Here is an 18325-nt window from a genome sequence, read left to right as displayed (position 1 = left end):
TTTGCATTTTGAGTCAAGCACATCACAATACAATGCACACACGAGTCATGAGTCATGTCGTGTCATCACATCAAGCTAAGTTTACAAACACGAGTCATGTACACTTGGAGTCATGTCAGATTATCACATCAAGTCGATTTGAGTACGTCGAGTTACACATCGAGTCGAGCAAAAAACACTAAGTATTACACAATGAGATGAATAACGCCAAGCCTTGGGTCAACCCTTAGATAATTATAAACATGAACAAAGTCCTATAGCCTAAAATATAGCTACAAGTACACTAAGAGGCAATTTGATTAAGCGTAAATGAACAAGCAGAAAAAAGCTCTGACTTGGATTCAAGCACAACGCAACACGATGCACCCTGACGCAACGCAATACACTCTGATGCGGCGCGACAGACCTGTCATTGCGCGATAGACCTGTCGCTGCGCGATGGCTTTGATTCGCCCACGTCAGCCTTCGATGGTTTCACAATTTTGATTGGTTGGTCCGCGACTAACCCATTTAAGTCTCTTGATGAACATTCGATCCTTTGATCGGTAATCGGGGGTCCGATTACAGATTTGATTGATGATCGGCTTGATGACGATCATATTTTGATGAACACCTTTGAAAAATAGTCAGCCTGATTTGAAAATTGATTAAGAACATTTGAGTAGTGATGAATCATAATCACAAAGAATTCCTAGGATGGAAGATTTCTACCGAAATGGACTTGAAGATCGAAGAATCTTAAGATAAGGTTCTTCCCAAAGCTAGAAAGGTCAATTACTCCTAAGAATAAGGATAAGAAAATTTGAAGACTCAAGATGAAGAAGTCTTTGACAAGGGGGCTCTAAGATTAAAGAGTCTCTCGCTTGGATTTGAGAAAGACGTTTCAAGATGATGCGGTCTTCTATAGCTTTTGCTATGATTGAGGAGGTTATCATTTGATTTGAGAAGATGGCACGAGATGGGCGATCTTCGATGACTTTCGCTAAGATTGTGGAGGTTTTCATTTGATTTGAGAAGATGGCACGAGATGGGCGATCTTCGATGGCTTTTGCTAAGATTGTGGAGGTTGTCAATTGTTTTGAGAAGATAGCACGAGATGGGCGATCTTCGATAACTTTCGCTAAGGTTGTGGAAGTTGTCACCTAGATTTGAGAAAAACGGTTCGTGATGAGGCGGTCTTCGACGACATTCGCTATGATTGTGAAGGTTGTCACCATGATTCAAGAAAGTAGCTCGTGATGTAGCAGCAATAATAGACGATGTTCCCTAGGATGTGGAAGATTGTCATAAAAAAACCGAGGATCGTTACAAGAAGAATGGTCTTCGACGACGTTCCCTAGGATTTGGAGAGTTGTCACAAAAAACTGAAGATGGCTACAAGCAGAGTTATCTTCGACGATGTTCTCTAGGATGCGGAAGATTGTCAGAAAACAGGAGATGACTACAAGCAGAGTTATCTTCGATAGTATTCCCTAGGATGTGGAAGATGGTCACAAAACGGCAGAAGATTGCTACAAGCGGAGCAATCGTCGATAGTGTTCCCTAAGATGTGAAGGACTGTCACAGCGGAAATTGAAGGCAGCTACAAGCGGAGCATTCTTCAGGCGATGTCCCCTAGCTTGTGGAGGTCGTCAAACAAAACGGTTACCCAGAGACGTGTACTCGACGGTGCAAGATATGCGTTTCTTAACTCTTTTATCTGTTTAACTAACGCTAGCTTGCAGGTATCGGCGTTACAAGAATGATTTAGGATCACAGAACGTTCTGAATCATTCTCCGTCCCTATTGCTACTTTGACTTTCGTTTTTGAAACATTCGTTTCTCCAAACTCAGTCAAAGTGGGGGCTTCTGTAGACACCTAATTGTGTCTCCCCAAAACAAAACCCAGTGACAGTATCAAAAGACAGCTCAAACAGAGCCAGTTAAGCGGCCGTATACCTAGTGTTGGTTTGGCGATTCACCTAACCCAAAGGCAATCATTACTATGATTTGATTAACTTACTAGTCGTCATACCCTTCTAGGTATAAAAACTACTAAGTTAATTAAGTCACCTAGAATATGGATTAGGCGAACGCCGAATAAAGGGACATACCCCCAATGTTCGTACGAAAGCAATAAAAAGCATAATAAAGTGTGCACAATTTGCTAAGTATGGAAATTCATAAAAACCGCTCAAAAGGCGGTAAAATTAAAATAAATAAAAACCGCTCAGAAGACGACAAAATATCTTACAAAACCGCTCAAAACAGGCGGCAAATTAAGAATTGTTTAACAAAAAGGAAAAAAAAATCTAAGTAACTGAAAGCTTTAAAATTTTGCTGCTGGAGGACCTGAGCTTTTTACTCAGCCGGCTTGTCACCTTTGACAGGCTCCTCTAACGCCGACTCCTTCTCGGCCACAGCATCAGCGGGCTTCTCCTCGGCTGCCTCCCCTTAATTGATGGGTTTGGCTGAAGCGTCCATTAGCTCCCCTTTGGCTGCCTTCCCCTCCTCAGTTGGCTCAGCCTCGTCCTCCTCCTCCTCCTCCTCATCATCATCATCGTCTTCCTCGTCTTCAGAGTCGGACGAGGTAACTTCAAGTTCTAGGGGAGATTGGCCGGCCTTCTGAGCTTCCTCCTTGAGGCAGACATACTCCAAGCGCTTGGTAAAGCGCTCCTGATGGTAGGCAGCCGTGCCTTCCTTGCTCATCAACTGGAAGGCCTCGAAGAAATGACTCTAGAGTTTCTCCGCGGCCTTGTGCTTACTTCGGACGATTTCCGTTGCACTAAGCGGCCGAGGACCCTTCGTCTTCTCAGTCAAGTCAGGCACGAACTTCTTTAGCTCATCTACCCGGAGCTTGAGGGAGGCCGCCTCGTCTTGGGAGGACTCGAGGGTCGACTGGGACGAGAATAAATCGGCCTTCAATTTCTCGGAGGCTTCGAAGCCCTCCTTCCACTGAGACGCATTAAGAACCGCCTCATCCCGCGCTTGTTGGAGCGCCTGCCTCGCCAGCTCTTCCCTCTCAAAGGCCTTCCCTATTTTGACGATATCCTCCGTTTGGCGAGCTGCCTTGTCGGACAAAGCGTTGAGGGTCGTCTCGTAGTGAAGCTTCAGGAGGGCGACGTTGCCAGTGTTCGCATCCTCAGCCTTCCTGATTTGGGCCCAGGCTTTCTTGAACTTTTCATTCTCTTTGTCCTTCCACTCCCGAAAGGCGCAGATACGAAGGAAAATCTACATGCGGACGAGTGAAAGTCGGCAAGTATGAAAAGTGATCTCATTCTAAGTAAAAATAAGAAGCGGACACGAGAATGAAAGATTAGGTTACCTCAACAGTGCAGTTGACCATGGGGCCAAGGAAGCCCTCGTTTATTCTGCGGAATTTTTCTAGCTGCTCTTGAAGGACGACCCGTAGCATAGCCTCCCTCATAGCTTTCCGGTCTGCGCCCGTAAACGACTGGCCGAGTGGTTTCATGTTCATCTCCTCGGCAATATCTGCACACGGCCAAGAAAAAGGTCAGAATAAGTAAAATGAGTTCAAATAGACAAGTTAATAACCATGACAAGAATCTTACCGTCCGAGAAAGATGGTGGGGTGGGAAGGTTGAAAGCAGGAGGAGGAATGGGTTCGGCCCCCTCTCCGTCCTGGCGACCGAGATGATCCTCGGCCGGCTGAGAGGCAGCCGACTTCCAATCAAACTTTTTAACTAACTCGACATGCGGAGTCGAGATGGGGCCGGTCGGTTTTGCCGCGGTCGACTTACTCCCGTCGTCCGTTCAGACGTACTTTTCGTAGATCGACTCAGTGGTCTAATCTACGAGCTTGGAGCCCCCACTAGGTGACAGCTGGGGTGGCTCTCCTTCGGACTGCTTTGGAGAAGTCCGCGACTTCATCTTCGCCGCCTGAACGAGAGGCGTCCCTTTAGAGGCAATGCTTTTTCGGGACTTGGACGCCTTCCCTTCCTTCGAAGCAAAGGTCGGCTGCTTCATCTTCGACCTAGGGGTAAGAGTGACCAACTGAAAGAAAACAATATGAAATTAGGAGAAGTCAAGATGAAGCGTCCGAGCAAGGATGTAAAGGAAGCCCTTTCCTGATTCCCAAGACGGACGAAGAGCCAAAATGGGAATGTCTGTGTTAAGTCCTGAAGGACTTCTCTTCCAACATACCAGCTCGGCATGCAAAAAAAAAAATTATGAAAAACAAGCAGACAGCCAGTACCTCCTTGGTCTGCTTGTACAACTGTTGACGGACCTTGTATCGAGCCAAGTCCAGCTCGGACATGTTTACCTCCTCCTTTTGCTCTAGGTCCAGCATAGCTAGAGCTTCGTCTATGCCAAAATAAGGAAAAAAATAATTAGAAAAATTTTTGATATGATTTACTCATAAGTGGTTAAGGTACGAATTTCCACCTTAGGGGATGTTGCGGTACAGGCCGCATGCCGACATAAAAAACCGGGTCCCTGAGCCAGCTGGACAAGGGAATCCGGTTTTTAGGCACGGCCACCGACTTGCCGCCCGTAGTTACCCTCTTGACTCTAAAGTAGTCAAGTTGGTACGCATAGTCTAGATGGACGGGTGGCTTGTACGGATGGTTCATCCCACGGCCAAGCTGAATGGGGGAAGGGTTGAACCTATTCATCCACAAGTTGAACTCCGTGTCCTTTATCTTAATGCGATAGAATCGGTTCTTCTAGTCGCACCACTTGGACACCCAGCCCATCACCACCAGATAATCCTTAGTGGTGCACAAAATAAACCAGCCGTCCGTCCCCTTGTCCAGGCGGACCATGGAGTGCATCTCGCAAAATAATGGGATGTCCGGCTTAAAGCCTTGCCTAATGCACGTCACCAAGTATCCAAAGATGTTCAACCAGCTGTTCGGCATCAGTTGGAAGAGGGCAATGTTGTACTCGTCCAGGAGCTCTTGGACGAACGGATGAAGGGGGAAGCAGAGTCCCACTTCGAGAGCAGCGCGGTATACACTGAATAAGCGTCTGCGTGGCCGCTCATCCTCCCAGGCGGCCACTGAATGGGAGCGCTTAGGAGCCTTGAGCTTGTATCCTTCTCCCGACATGAGGAAGCTCTTGAACTCCTCCAGCCTATCATTGAGAAATCCTAGGGCCGTGTCGTACGGATCTTTAAAATTGTCCGCATTGGCCTCTTCACCGGCTTCCTCGGCCCCTGGGTTCTCCGCCTCCCCTTCATCAGGGTGGGGGGCGGCCCCAAATTCTGAGGACAACAAGGTGTCTAGTTCAGCAGCTTCGGCCGAGCTCCTAGTTTTAGAATCCCGACCGCCTTCGGAGATAGAAACTCCCTCCTGAACTAAGGGCCCTTTGCCCTTATCCTTCCTCCTGGTGTCCGCTTGATTTCCAGGAGGAGTAGCGCTGCGAGATGGTAGGTCGGCCGTTTCAGCGATTACTATGCCTGTCGACCTAGTAGTTTGTAGAAGGGGTTGCTCAGGAATTCGATCGGACGCCCCAACGTCTGCCTGAGAAGAGGAAGGAGGTTCTTTCAAAGACTGCAACTCAGCCGGATCTATGACCGAGTTGGCAAATTGGGGAAAGCAAAGGCCAGGAGCCTGTTCGGACGCTTCCTTGCCTAAAGAGACGCCCTGCCTTTGGCGTTTTTCGAATGAGGTGGTCACTTCGACCACCGAGCATTCGCTGCCACTAATTATGGCAGTGTTCGTGTTGGTGTTTGTGTTGGTGGCCGTCTCCCCATCCGTGTTATTCGAATTTTGGGGGACTCTTGAGTTTACCAGACTGTCGTCTGGATTTCTAGTGGCGTATTTGTCGTACGTCTGCATTGTCTGGGCCATTTGCGACTGCAGGGACAGAGAAGAGTAGGTGGATGAGAGTCGGTACACACTAGTAATGGACCCACTCCATGAAGGAGACAGCTCATCTCCGTCCACTCTAAACTCCTCAGTCTTAGGCGAACGACGGCCTCATGAGGAGAAACGGACAAAGCCGAGTGTTGAGCCAGGTTTAAACAAAAAGAATACTAAGGCAAGTAAAAAATAGAAGTAAGGAGAGCAGGCGGCTTACCTTTGTACGTGTAAAAAACTTTGGAAATCCTTGAAAGTCCTGAAGGTTGACCGGAAAACTCAAAATATGTGACCAGAAAATTCAATCACACGGCGGAGCTCTTGAAGATTAAGGGAAAAAATCACTTTCGCTCTCTAAAAAAAACTCTGAATTCTCTCTAGAATTCTCAAAGTTCCAAAGTAAGAAAATGAAGTCAAATATCTCATATTTATAGGCAAATTTATGGGGGCAAAATGGTAAATCCACCTTTCCTGCTTAAAAATTCGAACGGATACTTTTTGAAAAAGTTAACCTAAAATTCGAATGGCCAAATCCCTCTTCCGTCACTTTAAACAGAAGAGAATATGGACGGTCTGATGGCACGTCAATATAGACGGTCAGGTCAGCCGAATCAAAACTGTTGTCCCAAAATCCCAGGTAACAGGTGTCCTTTCTGAAAAAGATAGTCGGCCTGTTGCATCTGACTAACCTCAGGACAAGAAGTGCCTAAATAGAGGAATTACAGGCGGACAGGACCTAACGTTTGGCCCAAGGGAGGAATCCCCCAATAAGATGGACGGTACTGTCCGCATACCAAAGCAATGCTTAAAATTCAACAAATACTCGGACACTTTTGGACGAGTAGAAAATCAGAGGAGGCGGCCCATAGAGCACGAGCCACCCCCTCTGAGGGACAAATGTTTGGGGCAAAAATTACCCCAAAGCGTGGACTAATCTCTAGTGACACGTGGCCCAATCACAGGGTGACACGTGTCACTATAGGAAGATACCACGTATGCAAGCCCTTTTAAGAGAACCTGAATCAGAGAGAAAAGGGTCTCCTTACATCAGGAGGCCCAAATCCCGAGAAAGTCGTAAAATGGCGCTTCCCAAGGACACGTGTCCCGATCTGATTGCGCCGCCAATCAGAAAACGTCATTCTAGGATGCAAGACCCTAAAAAGCTCAGATCCCCACCCCTATGAATACCCCAATCATTATGATGGGAGGGGTGGATTAAGACATATCATTTAATAGAGCATAACACAGCTCCAACTTCTCTTACTTTCTCTCTCTAGCTTTTCCGATTTCGGGTTACTAACTTAACCGTCGGAGGCGAATATTCCGTTGCCAAAATATTCGTGTTTTGCAGGTGTCCGAGTCTACTTGTCAGAAGAACGCGACCAAAGTCCAAGGAGAAATCACAAAATCACCCGAAACAACTAGAGGTATCAATTCGGATGATTGAATTGGGTATGATGAGGTTGGGTCGAGTTGGATTAATTTTTAAAGTTAGTCATGCTAAATTATTATGTATACGCAAGTCCAACGCAGTAGTCAGCGCCCTATAAATATATTAAAGCATGATATTAATTACTATTGATAGAAAGCTTAGCTTTTTATCCATTATAATTTTGAAATATAAATGTAGTTCATTGAAAAGTAGTTAATTCGGTTTAAAATTAAAATAAGTAAAAAATGAAGTAATACATGAAAATAGAATTTATTTTATTGGACTAAAATTATTTTTATTGATTCTAAATTATATTTTTTCTTTAGTGTTATTGATTTTTACTAAACTAATATTATTTTTACTAAAATAAAATTGATTTTACTAAATTGAAATTCATTAACTGAATATTGAGACGGAAGTAATTAAGTAGAGGGTGTTGGCGTTGACCAACCCCTCGAACAACAATGAAACTTTTATGTCGGAACTGTCGGGGAGCTGGAAACCCCCGTACAGTTCGTGCACTCCGATTTTGGAGTCGCACTTTATGCCCCGACATTGTCTTCTTATCGGAGACAATGATTGATAGTAAGCGTTTGGAGAACTTGAAGAGGCAATTTGGTTTTCCTATGGCTATGGGTGTTGACAGCAAGGGCAAGTTAGGAGGCTTGTGTATCTTCTGGAGAGAAGGAGTGGACTTTAATGTGATTTCATTTTCGGACCATCATATTTGTGGGGACGTCACTGAGATTGGAGGTCAAAAATAGAGATTTATTGGAATTTATGGGTGGGTGGATAAGTCTCTTAAAGGTAATACTTGGGCCCTTATTCGCAATATTTTCCTCAATTCACCTCATCCTATTGTTTTTGGTGGAGACTTTAATGAAATTACTAGTGGGAACGAGAAATCAGGTGGGGTGATAAGGGAACAAAGAGTTATGGATGCTGTCCGTGGTGTGCTTGATGAGTGTGGTCTTCGGGATTTGGGGCATGACGGTTCTTGGGTGACGTGGGAGAGATTAGACCGTTATGTTGCTTGTGCTAGCTGGTCAGCGTGGTTCAAGGACGCAAATGTGTAACACCTGACAAAGTATAAATCGGATCACCTCGCCATTCTCTTGAATACCGAAGCTTAGATCAAAGCAAAGAAGACAAAGAAAAACCGCAGGTTCTTTTTTGAGACTTGTTGGCTGCTCAAAGAGGGGGTAGAAGAAGTTCTTCGGGACTCTTGGCATGATTCTAGCCACCTAAGTATGCTGCATAAAATTAATATGGTGGCAAAAAACCTCATCAAATGGAGCAAGTCTGCGTTTGACAACCTGGGTAAGCAAATAGCTGATGTTGAATGGGCTCTCAAGTGTTCACAAAACAACCAGGGAACTCACCCAAATTTCTCAGAATGTAAACGACTTGAGGCTATTCATGAGAAAAATAAGGCGTATTGGTATCTACGCTCACGGGTCTCAGAAATTAAAGATGGTGATCGAACACAAAGTACTTTCATCATAAAGCGTCACACCGGAAGAAAAAGAATTACATCAAGGGATTGATCGATGGTGAGGGCAATTGGAGGATCCGAGAGAAGGAGATTGAGAGCATAATTATGAAATTTTAAGGCTCTCTTTTTGCAGCAGGTGAACTTGATGATCAATTGGTGTAGGAGGTTCTATCTAGTGTACCGGATCTGATTTTGGAAGGTATGAATATCTCTCTTTGCCTTTCTTACTCAAAAGATGGAATTTTTGCTGCTCTATCTCAAATGATCCCTATAAGGCCCCTGGACCGGATGGATTACATGCTATTTTTTATCAGAAATACTGGCATATTGTTGGAGATGATGTGACAAATTTTTTGAACAATATTATTTCTGGTAGAATTCCCGTTAGTGATATTAACAGGACCAATGTGGCTCTTATCCCGAAAGTGCAAGACCCTACTTGCATATCCTAGTTCCGTCCCATTGCCTTGTGTAATGTGCTTTATAAGCTTGCTTCCAAGTCTGTTGCAAATCGGCTCAAACCCCTCTTACAGGAAATTGTTACTTAAAATCAAAGTGCGTTTGTTCCGAAACGTTTAATTACAAATAATGATTTGATTGCTCTTGAGCTCTTCCACACCATGAAAACGAGGGCTAAGGGTCGCAGGGGTTCTATTGCGATGAAGCTTGATATGAGTAAAGCCTATAATCGGGTAAAATGGGAATTTCTCCGACGACTGCTTACTAAATTAGGCTATACAGAGCTTGGGTGGACACAATCATGATTTTTGTATCTACGGTCCAGTATTCTTTTATAATAAATGGCGAACCCTCGGGTGTCCTTGTTCCATCGAGGGTTCTTCGTCAAGGTGACCCTATTTCTCCGTATCTCTTCATTCTAGTTGCGGATATTTTGTCTAGAATTCTTAAGCTTGCTGCGGAAAAAAACCAAATCCATGGTGTTTGTGCTAGTAGGAAAGGCCCCGAGATCTCTCATTTGTTTTTTTTATAGATGATAGTCTTCTTTTCACAAGAGCCGCCCGATAGGAATGTTTAATCATTGTTGATATTCTCAACAAATATGAAGCAACTTTCGAGCAAAAAATCAATTTAGATAAGTCGGAGGTTTCCTTTAGTAAGGGGGTTGATCTTGCTACCAGAGTTACTCTTAGCTCGATTCTTGGCATGGAGATGGTTGATAATCATGTGAAGTATTTGGGGTTACCAATAGAGGTGGGGAGGGCAAAGAAAGCCGTATTCGCTTTTGTAAAAGACCGTATTTGGAAGAAATTTCAAGGGTGGAAGGAGAAGTTACTCTATAGAGCGGGAAAAGAGGTCCTTTTGAAAGCCGTCATTCAAGCCATCCCAACATATCTAATGGGAGTTTATAAATTCCCGTCATCTCTGATTCATGAAATACACTCTCTTATGGCTCGTTTTTAGCGGGGTTCAAATGTAAAAGAGAGGAAAATTCATTGGAAGAGTTGGGCGTTTTTATGTCAACCCAAGTGGCTAGGAGGCATGGGCTTTGGGGACATGGGAGTATTTAATGATGCCTTGTTGGGTAAACAGCTTTGGAGATTAGCAACTCAGGAGGATTCTCTTCTCTGTCGAGTTTTTAAAGCTAAATACTACCCAAACTGCACAGTCTTTGAAGCGGCTCTGGGTACTTGTTCAAGCTATTCTTGGCGTAGTTTGTGGAGTTCAAAAGCTCTTGTCCTTGAGGGTATGCTTTGGAAAGTTGGCAATGTCAGGAAAATGAGGACCCGTGGCTGCCTGATAACGAGGGAAGATTTGCTGCTAGTGAGAACAGGGCAGGGGTATGCACATATGTGGCTGACTTGTTTAACATGGACGAGAAAAATTGGGACCTGGGTATGGTGGAAAACGTCTTCAATGATCGTGACCAGCAACTCATTCATGCTATCCCCATCAGAGAAAGACTCCCCGAGGACTCTTTAATGTGGGCATGGTCGAAAGACGGGAATTACGAAGTCAAATCAGCCTACATTCTGGGTATGTCTTTTATGCTTGAGAATTTTGAGAATTATTGGTCTGAAATCTGGAAATTGAAGGTTACTCCAAAGGTCCGTCACTTCATATGGAAGTGTTGTTCTAATTCGCTTCCAACTCGTGGAGTTCTTGAGCATAGACATCTCCTTGAGAATCCTTCTTGTCTGTGGTGTGGCTATGAGAAAGAGTCTATTATTCATGCCACAATCTCCTGTCCTAGTGTTACTGTACTTTTGCATCAAAGTGGCTGCTCTGAAGCTCTTGAACTCGTGTCTGCTGAGAATTTTGGTGAAATTATGCTCTTATGGGCAGATAAATTGAGTGAAGAGATTTATAAAAGGAGCTTATTCCTCACTTGGTTTATTTGGTGAGGCAGAATAAGTGGGTTTTTTAGAACACCTGCGAGCCGGATAGCATTATTCTGGAAAGACATAGCAGGTTGGTGGTGGATTTCAGCAAATACACGGAGAAAATATACAGGAAAAGAATGCAATCTCATGTCCAAGATAGAGTGGTATGGTCTCCTCCCCCACCTTATGTGATCAAAATCAATGTAGATGCTTCTACAAAGAATGAGGGTTGGATTGGTTTAGGGGCTATTGCCCGTGACTGCTCTGGCCGAGTTCTTTTTGTTGGTGTAAGACGAGTAAGAGCGAGATGGGACCCGCTTGTTGCTGAGGGGAAGGCTGCGCTATTTGGCTTGAGGAAGGCGAAGGAGTATGGCTTTAAGGACATAACCATTGAGTCTGACTCTGAGATTCTGATTGCAAAGCTGAAGAAGAATTCTTTTACCCTCTCTACCATTGACAGCATTGCAGAGGACATTGTTTTTTGTAGTTCAATTTTTTCTTTCATGTTTTGGTCTCATGTCAAGCGTGATGGGAATTTTGTAGCCCACCCCTTAGCTAGGTTAGTGTCGTTTTGGTTGTGAACAAGTCTGGGAAAACCACGCTCCTAGTGAGGTTTCGTCGTATGTACTTGTAGATTTACTTTCTATGATAAAATATGCACTAACCGGTTTTCAAAAAGGTTTAAAAAATTTAGACAACAAACTCATTCAACACACCAAAAATGTATGCTGGTAAAGAAAGAGGAGTACACAATTACTATGAATGATCGTGTTGGGTATGAAAATTAAGAAACAAATTGATAGTCACTCGTTAGATAAACTATATTAAGAATGAAACAAATGAATGAGTTAATTTTTACAAAAACTTATACTCACTCGTTAAAAAAACCTTCAAAGTTGCATACTTCGTACTACGGAGTAGTATTATGTAAAGATAAGTAGATTTAGCTTAATATAGACAAATAATATGGCATACAGTATCATACTTCAATTCGTATAAGGTAGAGATTGATTTGCTTTACGTTATTTGCCTTTATTTTGCTAATTACAATTAAGGATAAATAGTGGAAGTAGAAAAAGTATATTGGTTTACCGTACCCAACAATAAAGGCATGCAACACGCCATCACTTAGAGCAACTCCAATGATTGTAGTCAGGAACTTGTTTTGTAATATTAAATAATTCCTAGCTATTAGCTTAACCATTGAAGCTAAAAAATGCAATTTGCTTGGAAAAAAAACTTGCTAAAACAAAACAAATTAAAATAAATAAAATAAAATTTATCAACGTAAATTAAAGAGATATGGTCCATTAAAATAGTAAGCTATTAGCTAGCCATTGGAGCTAAAATGACAATTAGCTTAAAAGTTTAGGTGGCATATCAAGCTAATTTGACAATTAGTTTGTCATTGGAGTTACTCTTATGGTGGGCAACTTGTTAATTATGATTTGTATGTGGACGAATTGATTAGCATAATCAATATTTTAATTTTATAACTAATGAGTGAAAGATTTCCCTAAAAATTGCTTAAACGTAAATTAATTCCCTATTTTCGTCGGTTTAAAAATTTATTCCCACCATATTGTCCACGTATGATGGTTAGAGCTTCATTAATTTTTTATTTAGTTCTGGTTCAGCATAGAACTGCTAATGGTGATAGCGGTTTTATACATTAAAATCGCTATCACCGTTAGTGGTTCTTATATAACCTCCCTTCATTAAGCATTCTTGTAAATTTTACATTTATGTATAAGAACCGCTAACAGTTTTAGCAGTTTTAATGTATAGAACCGCTATCACTATTAGCGAAAAAACTAACGAAGCTTCCCATCAATCCTACGTGGACCATATGGTGGGAATAAATTTTAAACCGACACAAATAGGAAAATAATTTATATTTAAGCGGTTTTTGGGGAAATCGTTCCTAATGAGTATCTCGGGCAATGCATTGAGATTTTACTTTTTTTATTTCTAGTCTAATAATCAAATATTGACATCACTATGTGTTTAGAAATTACTTGATATTTCTAAACACATAGAAATTACTTGATATTTGTGCTTAAAAAAAAAATACTTAATATTTGAATTTTGAAGCAAAAACACTTACAAGTTTTGGAATTAAAAATATTACTCCATAGTTTATATTAATATTATTTCTGCAATGAATTGAGGTAGTCCCTCCGTCCCTTAATTAGATGTCTACTTCTCTATTATGTGAGAAATAAATGATAGAAATAGGCATCTAATAAAGGGATGGAGGGAGTATAATATTATTTGTACAAAACAATTTGTATTACAATAAGACATCGAAGATATACATGACTAACACTTATACATTTGTAAGACTTTATTAGCTACAAAGTATTATATTGAAACATTAATGGTGGTTAATTTTATTTTATTTATTTTTTTTTCATTTGAATTGCTACTAGTTCAATTCGTAGAAACAACCATGTTTACTTTTATATTGAAGGATTGGCATGTAACATGAGTATAAAACATTTGTTTAAAAGGAGGGTATCATGTGGCACATAAACTCTCTTAGATATATATTAGATATATAGGAACGCCTAATAGTATAGATTGTTAATAACGTTAATGCATATGGCTAAGCACATGGATTAGGCTAAGTCAATCAAGTCCATCAATGCTTAGACTAATCTAAATTTTGTTAATGCACATGGGTTTCTACGTATGTGAGTGGAAAAGCGAAATGCATTACACTTGACTATAAATTTGTTTTACTAGGGATAGTTTCTCTATGCACGCACTAATTCCTAATAAGTACAAAAAAAATAAAGTAATAATATATGGGCGTTTCCCGTCAAAAAAATAAAGGAAACTCCGATCCATTTTATACAATCATACTGTCCTTCCATAAAAAAAGCTTGTAAGATTCAATATTTCAATGAGCAACCAAGGTAACATGAATGAAACACAAAGTATTTATGATCGAACTAATGATCTCAAGGCGTTTGATGAAGAAAAAACCGGGGTAAAGGGGGTGGTAGATGGAGGAATAGAAAAAGTTCCTAGCATGTTTGTTAGACCACTTGAGGATCGCTCTAAGGATTTGGGTATAAACGCTGAAAATATAGGTATACCTGTTATAGATCTTGCTCAAGTTGGTGAAAGTGCTTATCAAACTGCAATGATTGTAAAGGAAATCATTTCAGCATCTCATAAATGGGGATTTTTTCAAGTGGTAAATCATGGAATTCCTTTGAAATTGTTGGAAAAGATGATCGAAGGAGTTCGAATGTTTCATGAGCAAGATGCGGAGGCTAAGAAGCAAATCTATAGCCGTGATTTTTTCACAAAGAATGTTACTTTTCTTTCTAACCATGACTTGTATCAATCAAAAGCTGCTAATTGGAGGGATACTTTCTATTTCAATGCTCTAACGGGTGAAGTTGATCCTCAAGAGCTACCTCAAATATGCAAGTGAGTTACTTAGTCTTTTGAATTCTTATTAATATATATATATATATATATATATATATATATATATATATATATATATATATATATATATATATATATATATATATATATATATATATATATATATATATATAGTATCTACTCTATCTAGTACTAATTCATGTTGCTATTTGTATTTAAAGTTTAACTTAATATACTACCTCCGTTTTTTTTAGTTGACACGTTTTGACTTTAGCATTATTCACACACTTTCCTTTGATCGTGTTTTGTGATTTATACGTAATGAAAAGTATAATTATGTGGAGTTGTGTTAGATTCGTCACGATATATATTTTCAAAATATTAATTTTTAATAATTTTTGCTTTTTAATAATTACTAGGGTTGCCTACGCGCGCGATGCGCGCAAAGGGCTAGCTCTTGCAGAGAAGTTGTATTGGCGTATATTTACACCCCCTGATAGTTTTAATACGTACTATTTGATTTATGTGTCTATGTGGTGGCTATGTAGAAATATAAGAAAGCTACCAAAATCTTTTATCACAATTATTTTTTAAAACCCTCAAAAGTTTGATAGTGTTATTTCAAAAATTATTATTAAAAAATATTTAATTGATTTGCATCCGACCCCTTCATAATTTAAGCGGCAATAGTCAGTTTAGAACTCTTAATTGATTTGCATGTTTCAATAATACCTAGTGTATTTTTCTTCAAATGAATTTTTTGTGAGCTTTGGTCATACGAAGTTTTTAATTGTGAAACTAGTGTGTACCCCGGGCGATGCGCCGGATTTTATTTGAATATTAACAATATTATTTGACCTATAATATATAAACTATATAAATAAGTGAACAATAATAGCTACGTAACTAAATTAGTTCTCTCAAATTGGTGTTTAATACAAAGTATTTAGTATATTTTAATTGAATATGAAACATAATTAAAATATAGCAAAGATGGTTAGAACATTGGATTATTTCTTATTGGTCTTGTGTTCAAACCTTGTAATAAACATTTTTATTGCATTAAAACATGTTTATAGTACGATGGATGATGTGGCATATAATACTTGTGAAAGGTGATGTGGCATATATCTAATACATGTGAAAGGTGTCACGTGACACATATTTTGTTCTAGGAACGTTTTTTAATATATAAGATTTGAGATTTGAGTTTTGGGGATTTGAAGGGATGTGGTGAATTGACTCTACAATTATATATAAGATAACTAATGTGTGGCTCAGGCAATGCCCCGCGTTGCTAGTTTGTACTTGTTTAATTTGCTAATCAAATTCGACTGTTTAGATAGTAAGACTTGTTGGTTTCGAGTTTAAGTCTTGCTATAAACATTTTTTATTTGTCAAACTCAATCATTACATAATGGAAACAAATAGTATAATAAGACACAAATTAACTTATGTAAAATAACTATAATTTTGTTGGATAAAAAAACACATTTAATAAGTGGCTAAGATGGTAAGACTCTTAACTTAAGACTTGTTGGTCTTGAGTTCAAGTCTTGTTATAAGCATTTTTTAGATGCAAACCTAATACATGTGAAAGTGACATGTCATGTTTATAATGACATGTGGCGCATATTGCTGACATGTCGAACTTGAAAAAGGTGACACGTGGAACATATTCTATTTTAGGAACGCTTTTTAATATAGAAGTATAGATGTTTGTTGTAGCTAAAAACTTAATAATGTAGTTCTTCACTTAGGTATACTTTTCCTCTTAAATTCTCTTCACAATTAATTAATACCAATTTTTTTCGTATAATTGATTTCCCTTGATTTTAGGATTTTTAAGGTTCTTTATACCTCTTGATAACATCTGCTCAAATATCACTTTTTAATATGAATCCCAATGTTGTTTATGTGCCATCAAACAATGTAAATTTCAAAACTAATAACCTTAACAATAGTTGCAATTAAATGACGACAAGGTTGTAAATAAGAAGAGTAACCACGAAGGGGTGAAAATAGACAGTCTCTTGGTAATAAATTGTTTCTTCGTACATACAGTTTTTTTTTTCTTTTTAAAAAAAATAGTAATAACATATGAAGTATAAAGCATTAAAAAAAATTTATTAAAAAAAAAAAAAGCATTACAAGTTTTTGTTAAAAAAAAAAACTTTAAATTAATTGATGATAGCTTTAATTAAAAATAAAAAAAATAATAAAAAAATACATTAAATATATTAATGAAAGTAAACATATTAATGAGGGTAAAAAAGTAAATACACATTTTTATACATATTTTTTAGGATATAGTTGGTAGAACACTATTCCTAAAAGTTATCTTCTACTTTTTATAATGTAGGGATAGATATTAACGGCTGAATATGTAAATTGACAAACATGACTAAAGAAACGTGTCAACTTACTAAAAAGATTCAGAGGAAGTATAATAAAGAAATTATTTTTGCAGGGATGTGACACTAGAGTATGTCGACCATATGGTTAAGTTAGTCAACAACATACTTATGTTGTTATCAATGGGTCGTGGACTCAGACCAAAACATCTTGAAGAACTCGATATTAGCAAAGGGTGGTCCTTAGCTTGCCACTACTACCCGACTTGTCCAGAGCCACAACTGACCCTAGGAACTGGTGGACATGCTGATATTACATTCATCACGGTACTTTTACAAGATCAAGTTGGGGGTCTCCAAGTTCTTCATGAAAACCAATGGGTTAATGTTGAACCTATCACTGGTGCCTTGATTGTTAACATTGGAGATGCACTTCAGGTATCATTCCTATTTTTCAATTTTAATTATAAGCTCTAAGTTTGGAATACATGGGTGAATAATTTTTAGCTTGTTCGACATCATTATAATATAGTACATGAATCTAAACTAGTTCTAATACTTGATTATTATATCAATTTGTTTTCAGATTGTATCGAATGGCCTATTGAAAAGCGTCTACCATAGATCAACCGTGAACAATGTTGTACCTAGGATTTCCGTTCCATTTTTTGTTCAGGGTCTTTTCTCATCTAAGAAGCTATATGGTCCAATCAAAGAGTTAACATCAGAAGAAAATCCGCCTCTTTATCGTGAATTCTCAAGTGAAGAGAACCTCACTCGCCTTTTCTCCAACTCCCTAGATGATATTGGAATTCATCATTTCAAGCTACATTCATAGTCTTGAAGATGAAAGTTAAACTTGATTAAAGATGGTATTACAAGTTACAACCACAACTTACAACAATATTCTTTGGAGTATCATCATAATTGGTACTAGTCAAACCGGTAAAGATGATCTATATGGAGCATTCAAGATCCGGATTGTAAGCAGTATTTTATGTTGTGATTTCTATGGGCTATTATAATAAATTTTTACGGAGTAGTTTTTACAGCTTTCCATTGTATGAAAATTCAAAATGTTATTTATGTATCATTTTTTTTTCTTCCTCTTTACTTTTCAAATATATTGAACTAAGAAAAGTCGTTATTAGAATATTATTTTTTACATAATCTATGTTACATAATACGAAGTACTAATTAACATGAGTTTCATGAATGATAAATGTCCTGACCTTGTTTAAGTTTTGAATCTCACCAAGTTGGGGGATGGAGGGGGAGGGTTCAATCATTGAGACTTGCACACCTGAGATGAGATAGGTGGTCAGGTTGGATATAATGCAATTTTATGTATAATTAAACTACGAATAGCAATTAATTGATAGGTCAACTTTTCACCCAATTCAATATAATGTGTTAGGTCAACTCTTCACCCAATTCAATAATAATCTAAGAAGGCCAATCATGTGACCAAAATTATATCAAAGTTCATCCTT

At 39.2% G+C, this 18325-nt stretch overlaps 1 protein-coding gene across 1 annotated transcript; it reads left to right on the top strand.

Annotated features, from left to right (window-relative positions):
• The first annotated feature begins 13860 nt into the window (after positions 1–13860).
• LOC145564185 (1-aminocyclopropane-1-carboxylate oxidase homolog 3-like) lies at positions 13861–17866 on the top strand. Its single transcript, XM_081624515.1, has 3 exons — positions 13861–14517; positions 16949–17270; positions 17419–17866. Exons 1-3 carry the CDS (start codon positions 13982–13984, stop codon positions 17668–17670), a joined length of 1110 nt encoding a protein of 369 aa, XP_081480641.1. The 5' UTR covers positions 13861–13981; the 3' UTR covers positions 17671–17866.
• The last annotated feature ends 459 nt before the right edge of the window (positions 17867–18325 follow it).

The sequence above is a fragment of the Chenopodium album genome, chromosome 10 (genome assembly GCF_948465745.1).
Source record: "Chenopodium album chromosome 10, dcCheAlbu1.1, whole genome shotgun sequence".
Classification (NCBI taxonomy): domain Eukaryota; kingdom Viridiplantae; phylum Streptophyta; class Magnoliopsida; order Caryophyllales; family Amaranthaceae; genus Chenopodium; species Chenopodium album.
The sequence above is the reverse complement of the archived record's forward strand: the minus strand, read 5'-3'. Positions and strand labels throughout refer to the sequence as shown.

Coding starts and splice junctions, on each gene's coding strand:
- LOC145564185 (XM_081624515.1), top strand. CDS start 13,982: ATGAGCAACCAAGGTAACATGAATGAAACACAAAGTATTTATGATCGA. Junction 14,518..16,948: donor GAGCTACCTCAAATATGCAA/GTGAGTTACTTA, acceptor TTATTTTTGCAG/GGATGTGACACTAGAGTATG. Junction 17,271..17,418: donor ACATTGGAGATGCACTTCAG/GTATCATTCCTA, acceptor ATTTGTTTTCAG/ATTGTATCGAATGGCCTATT.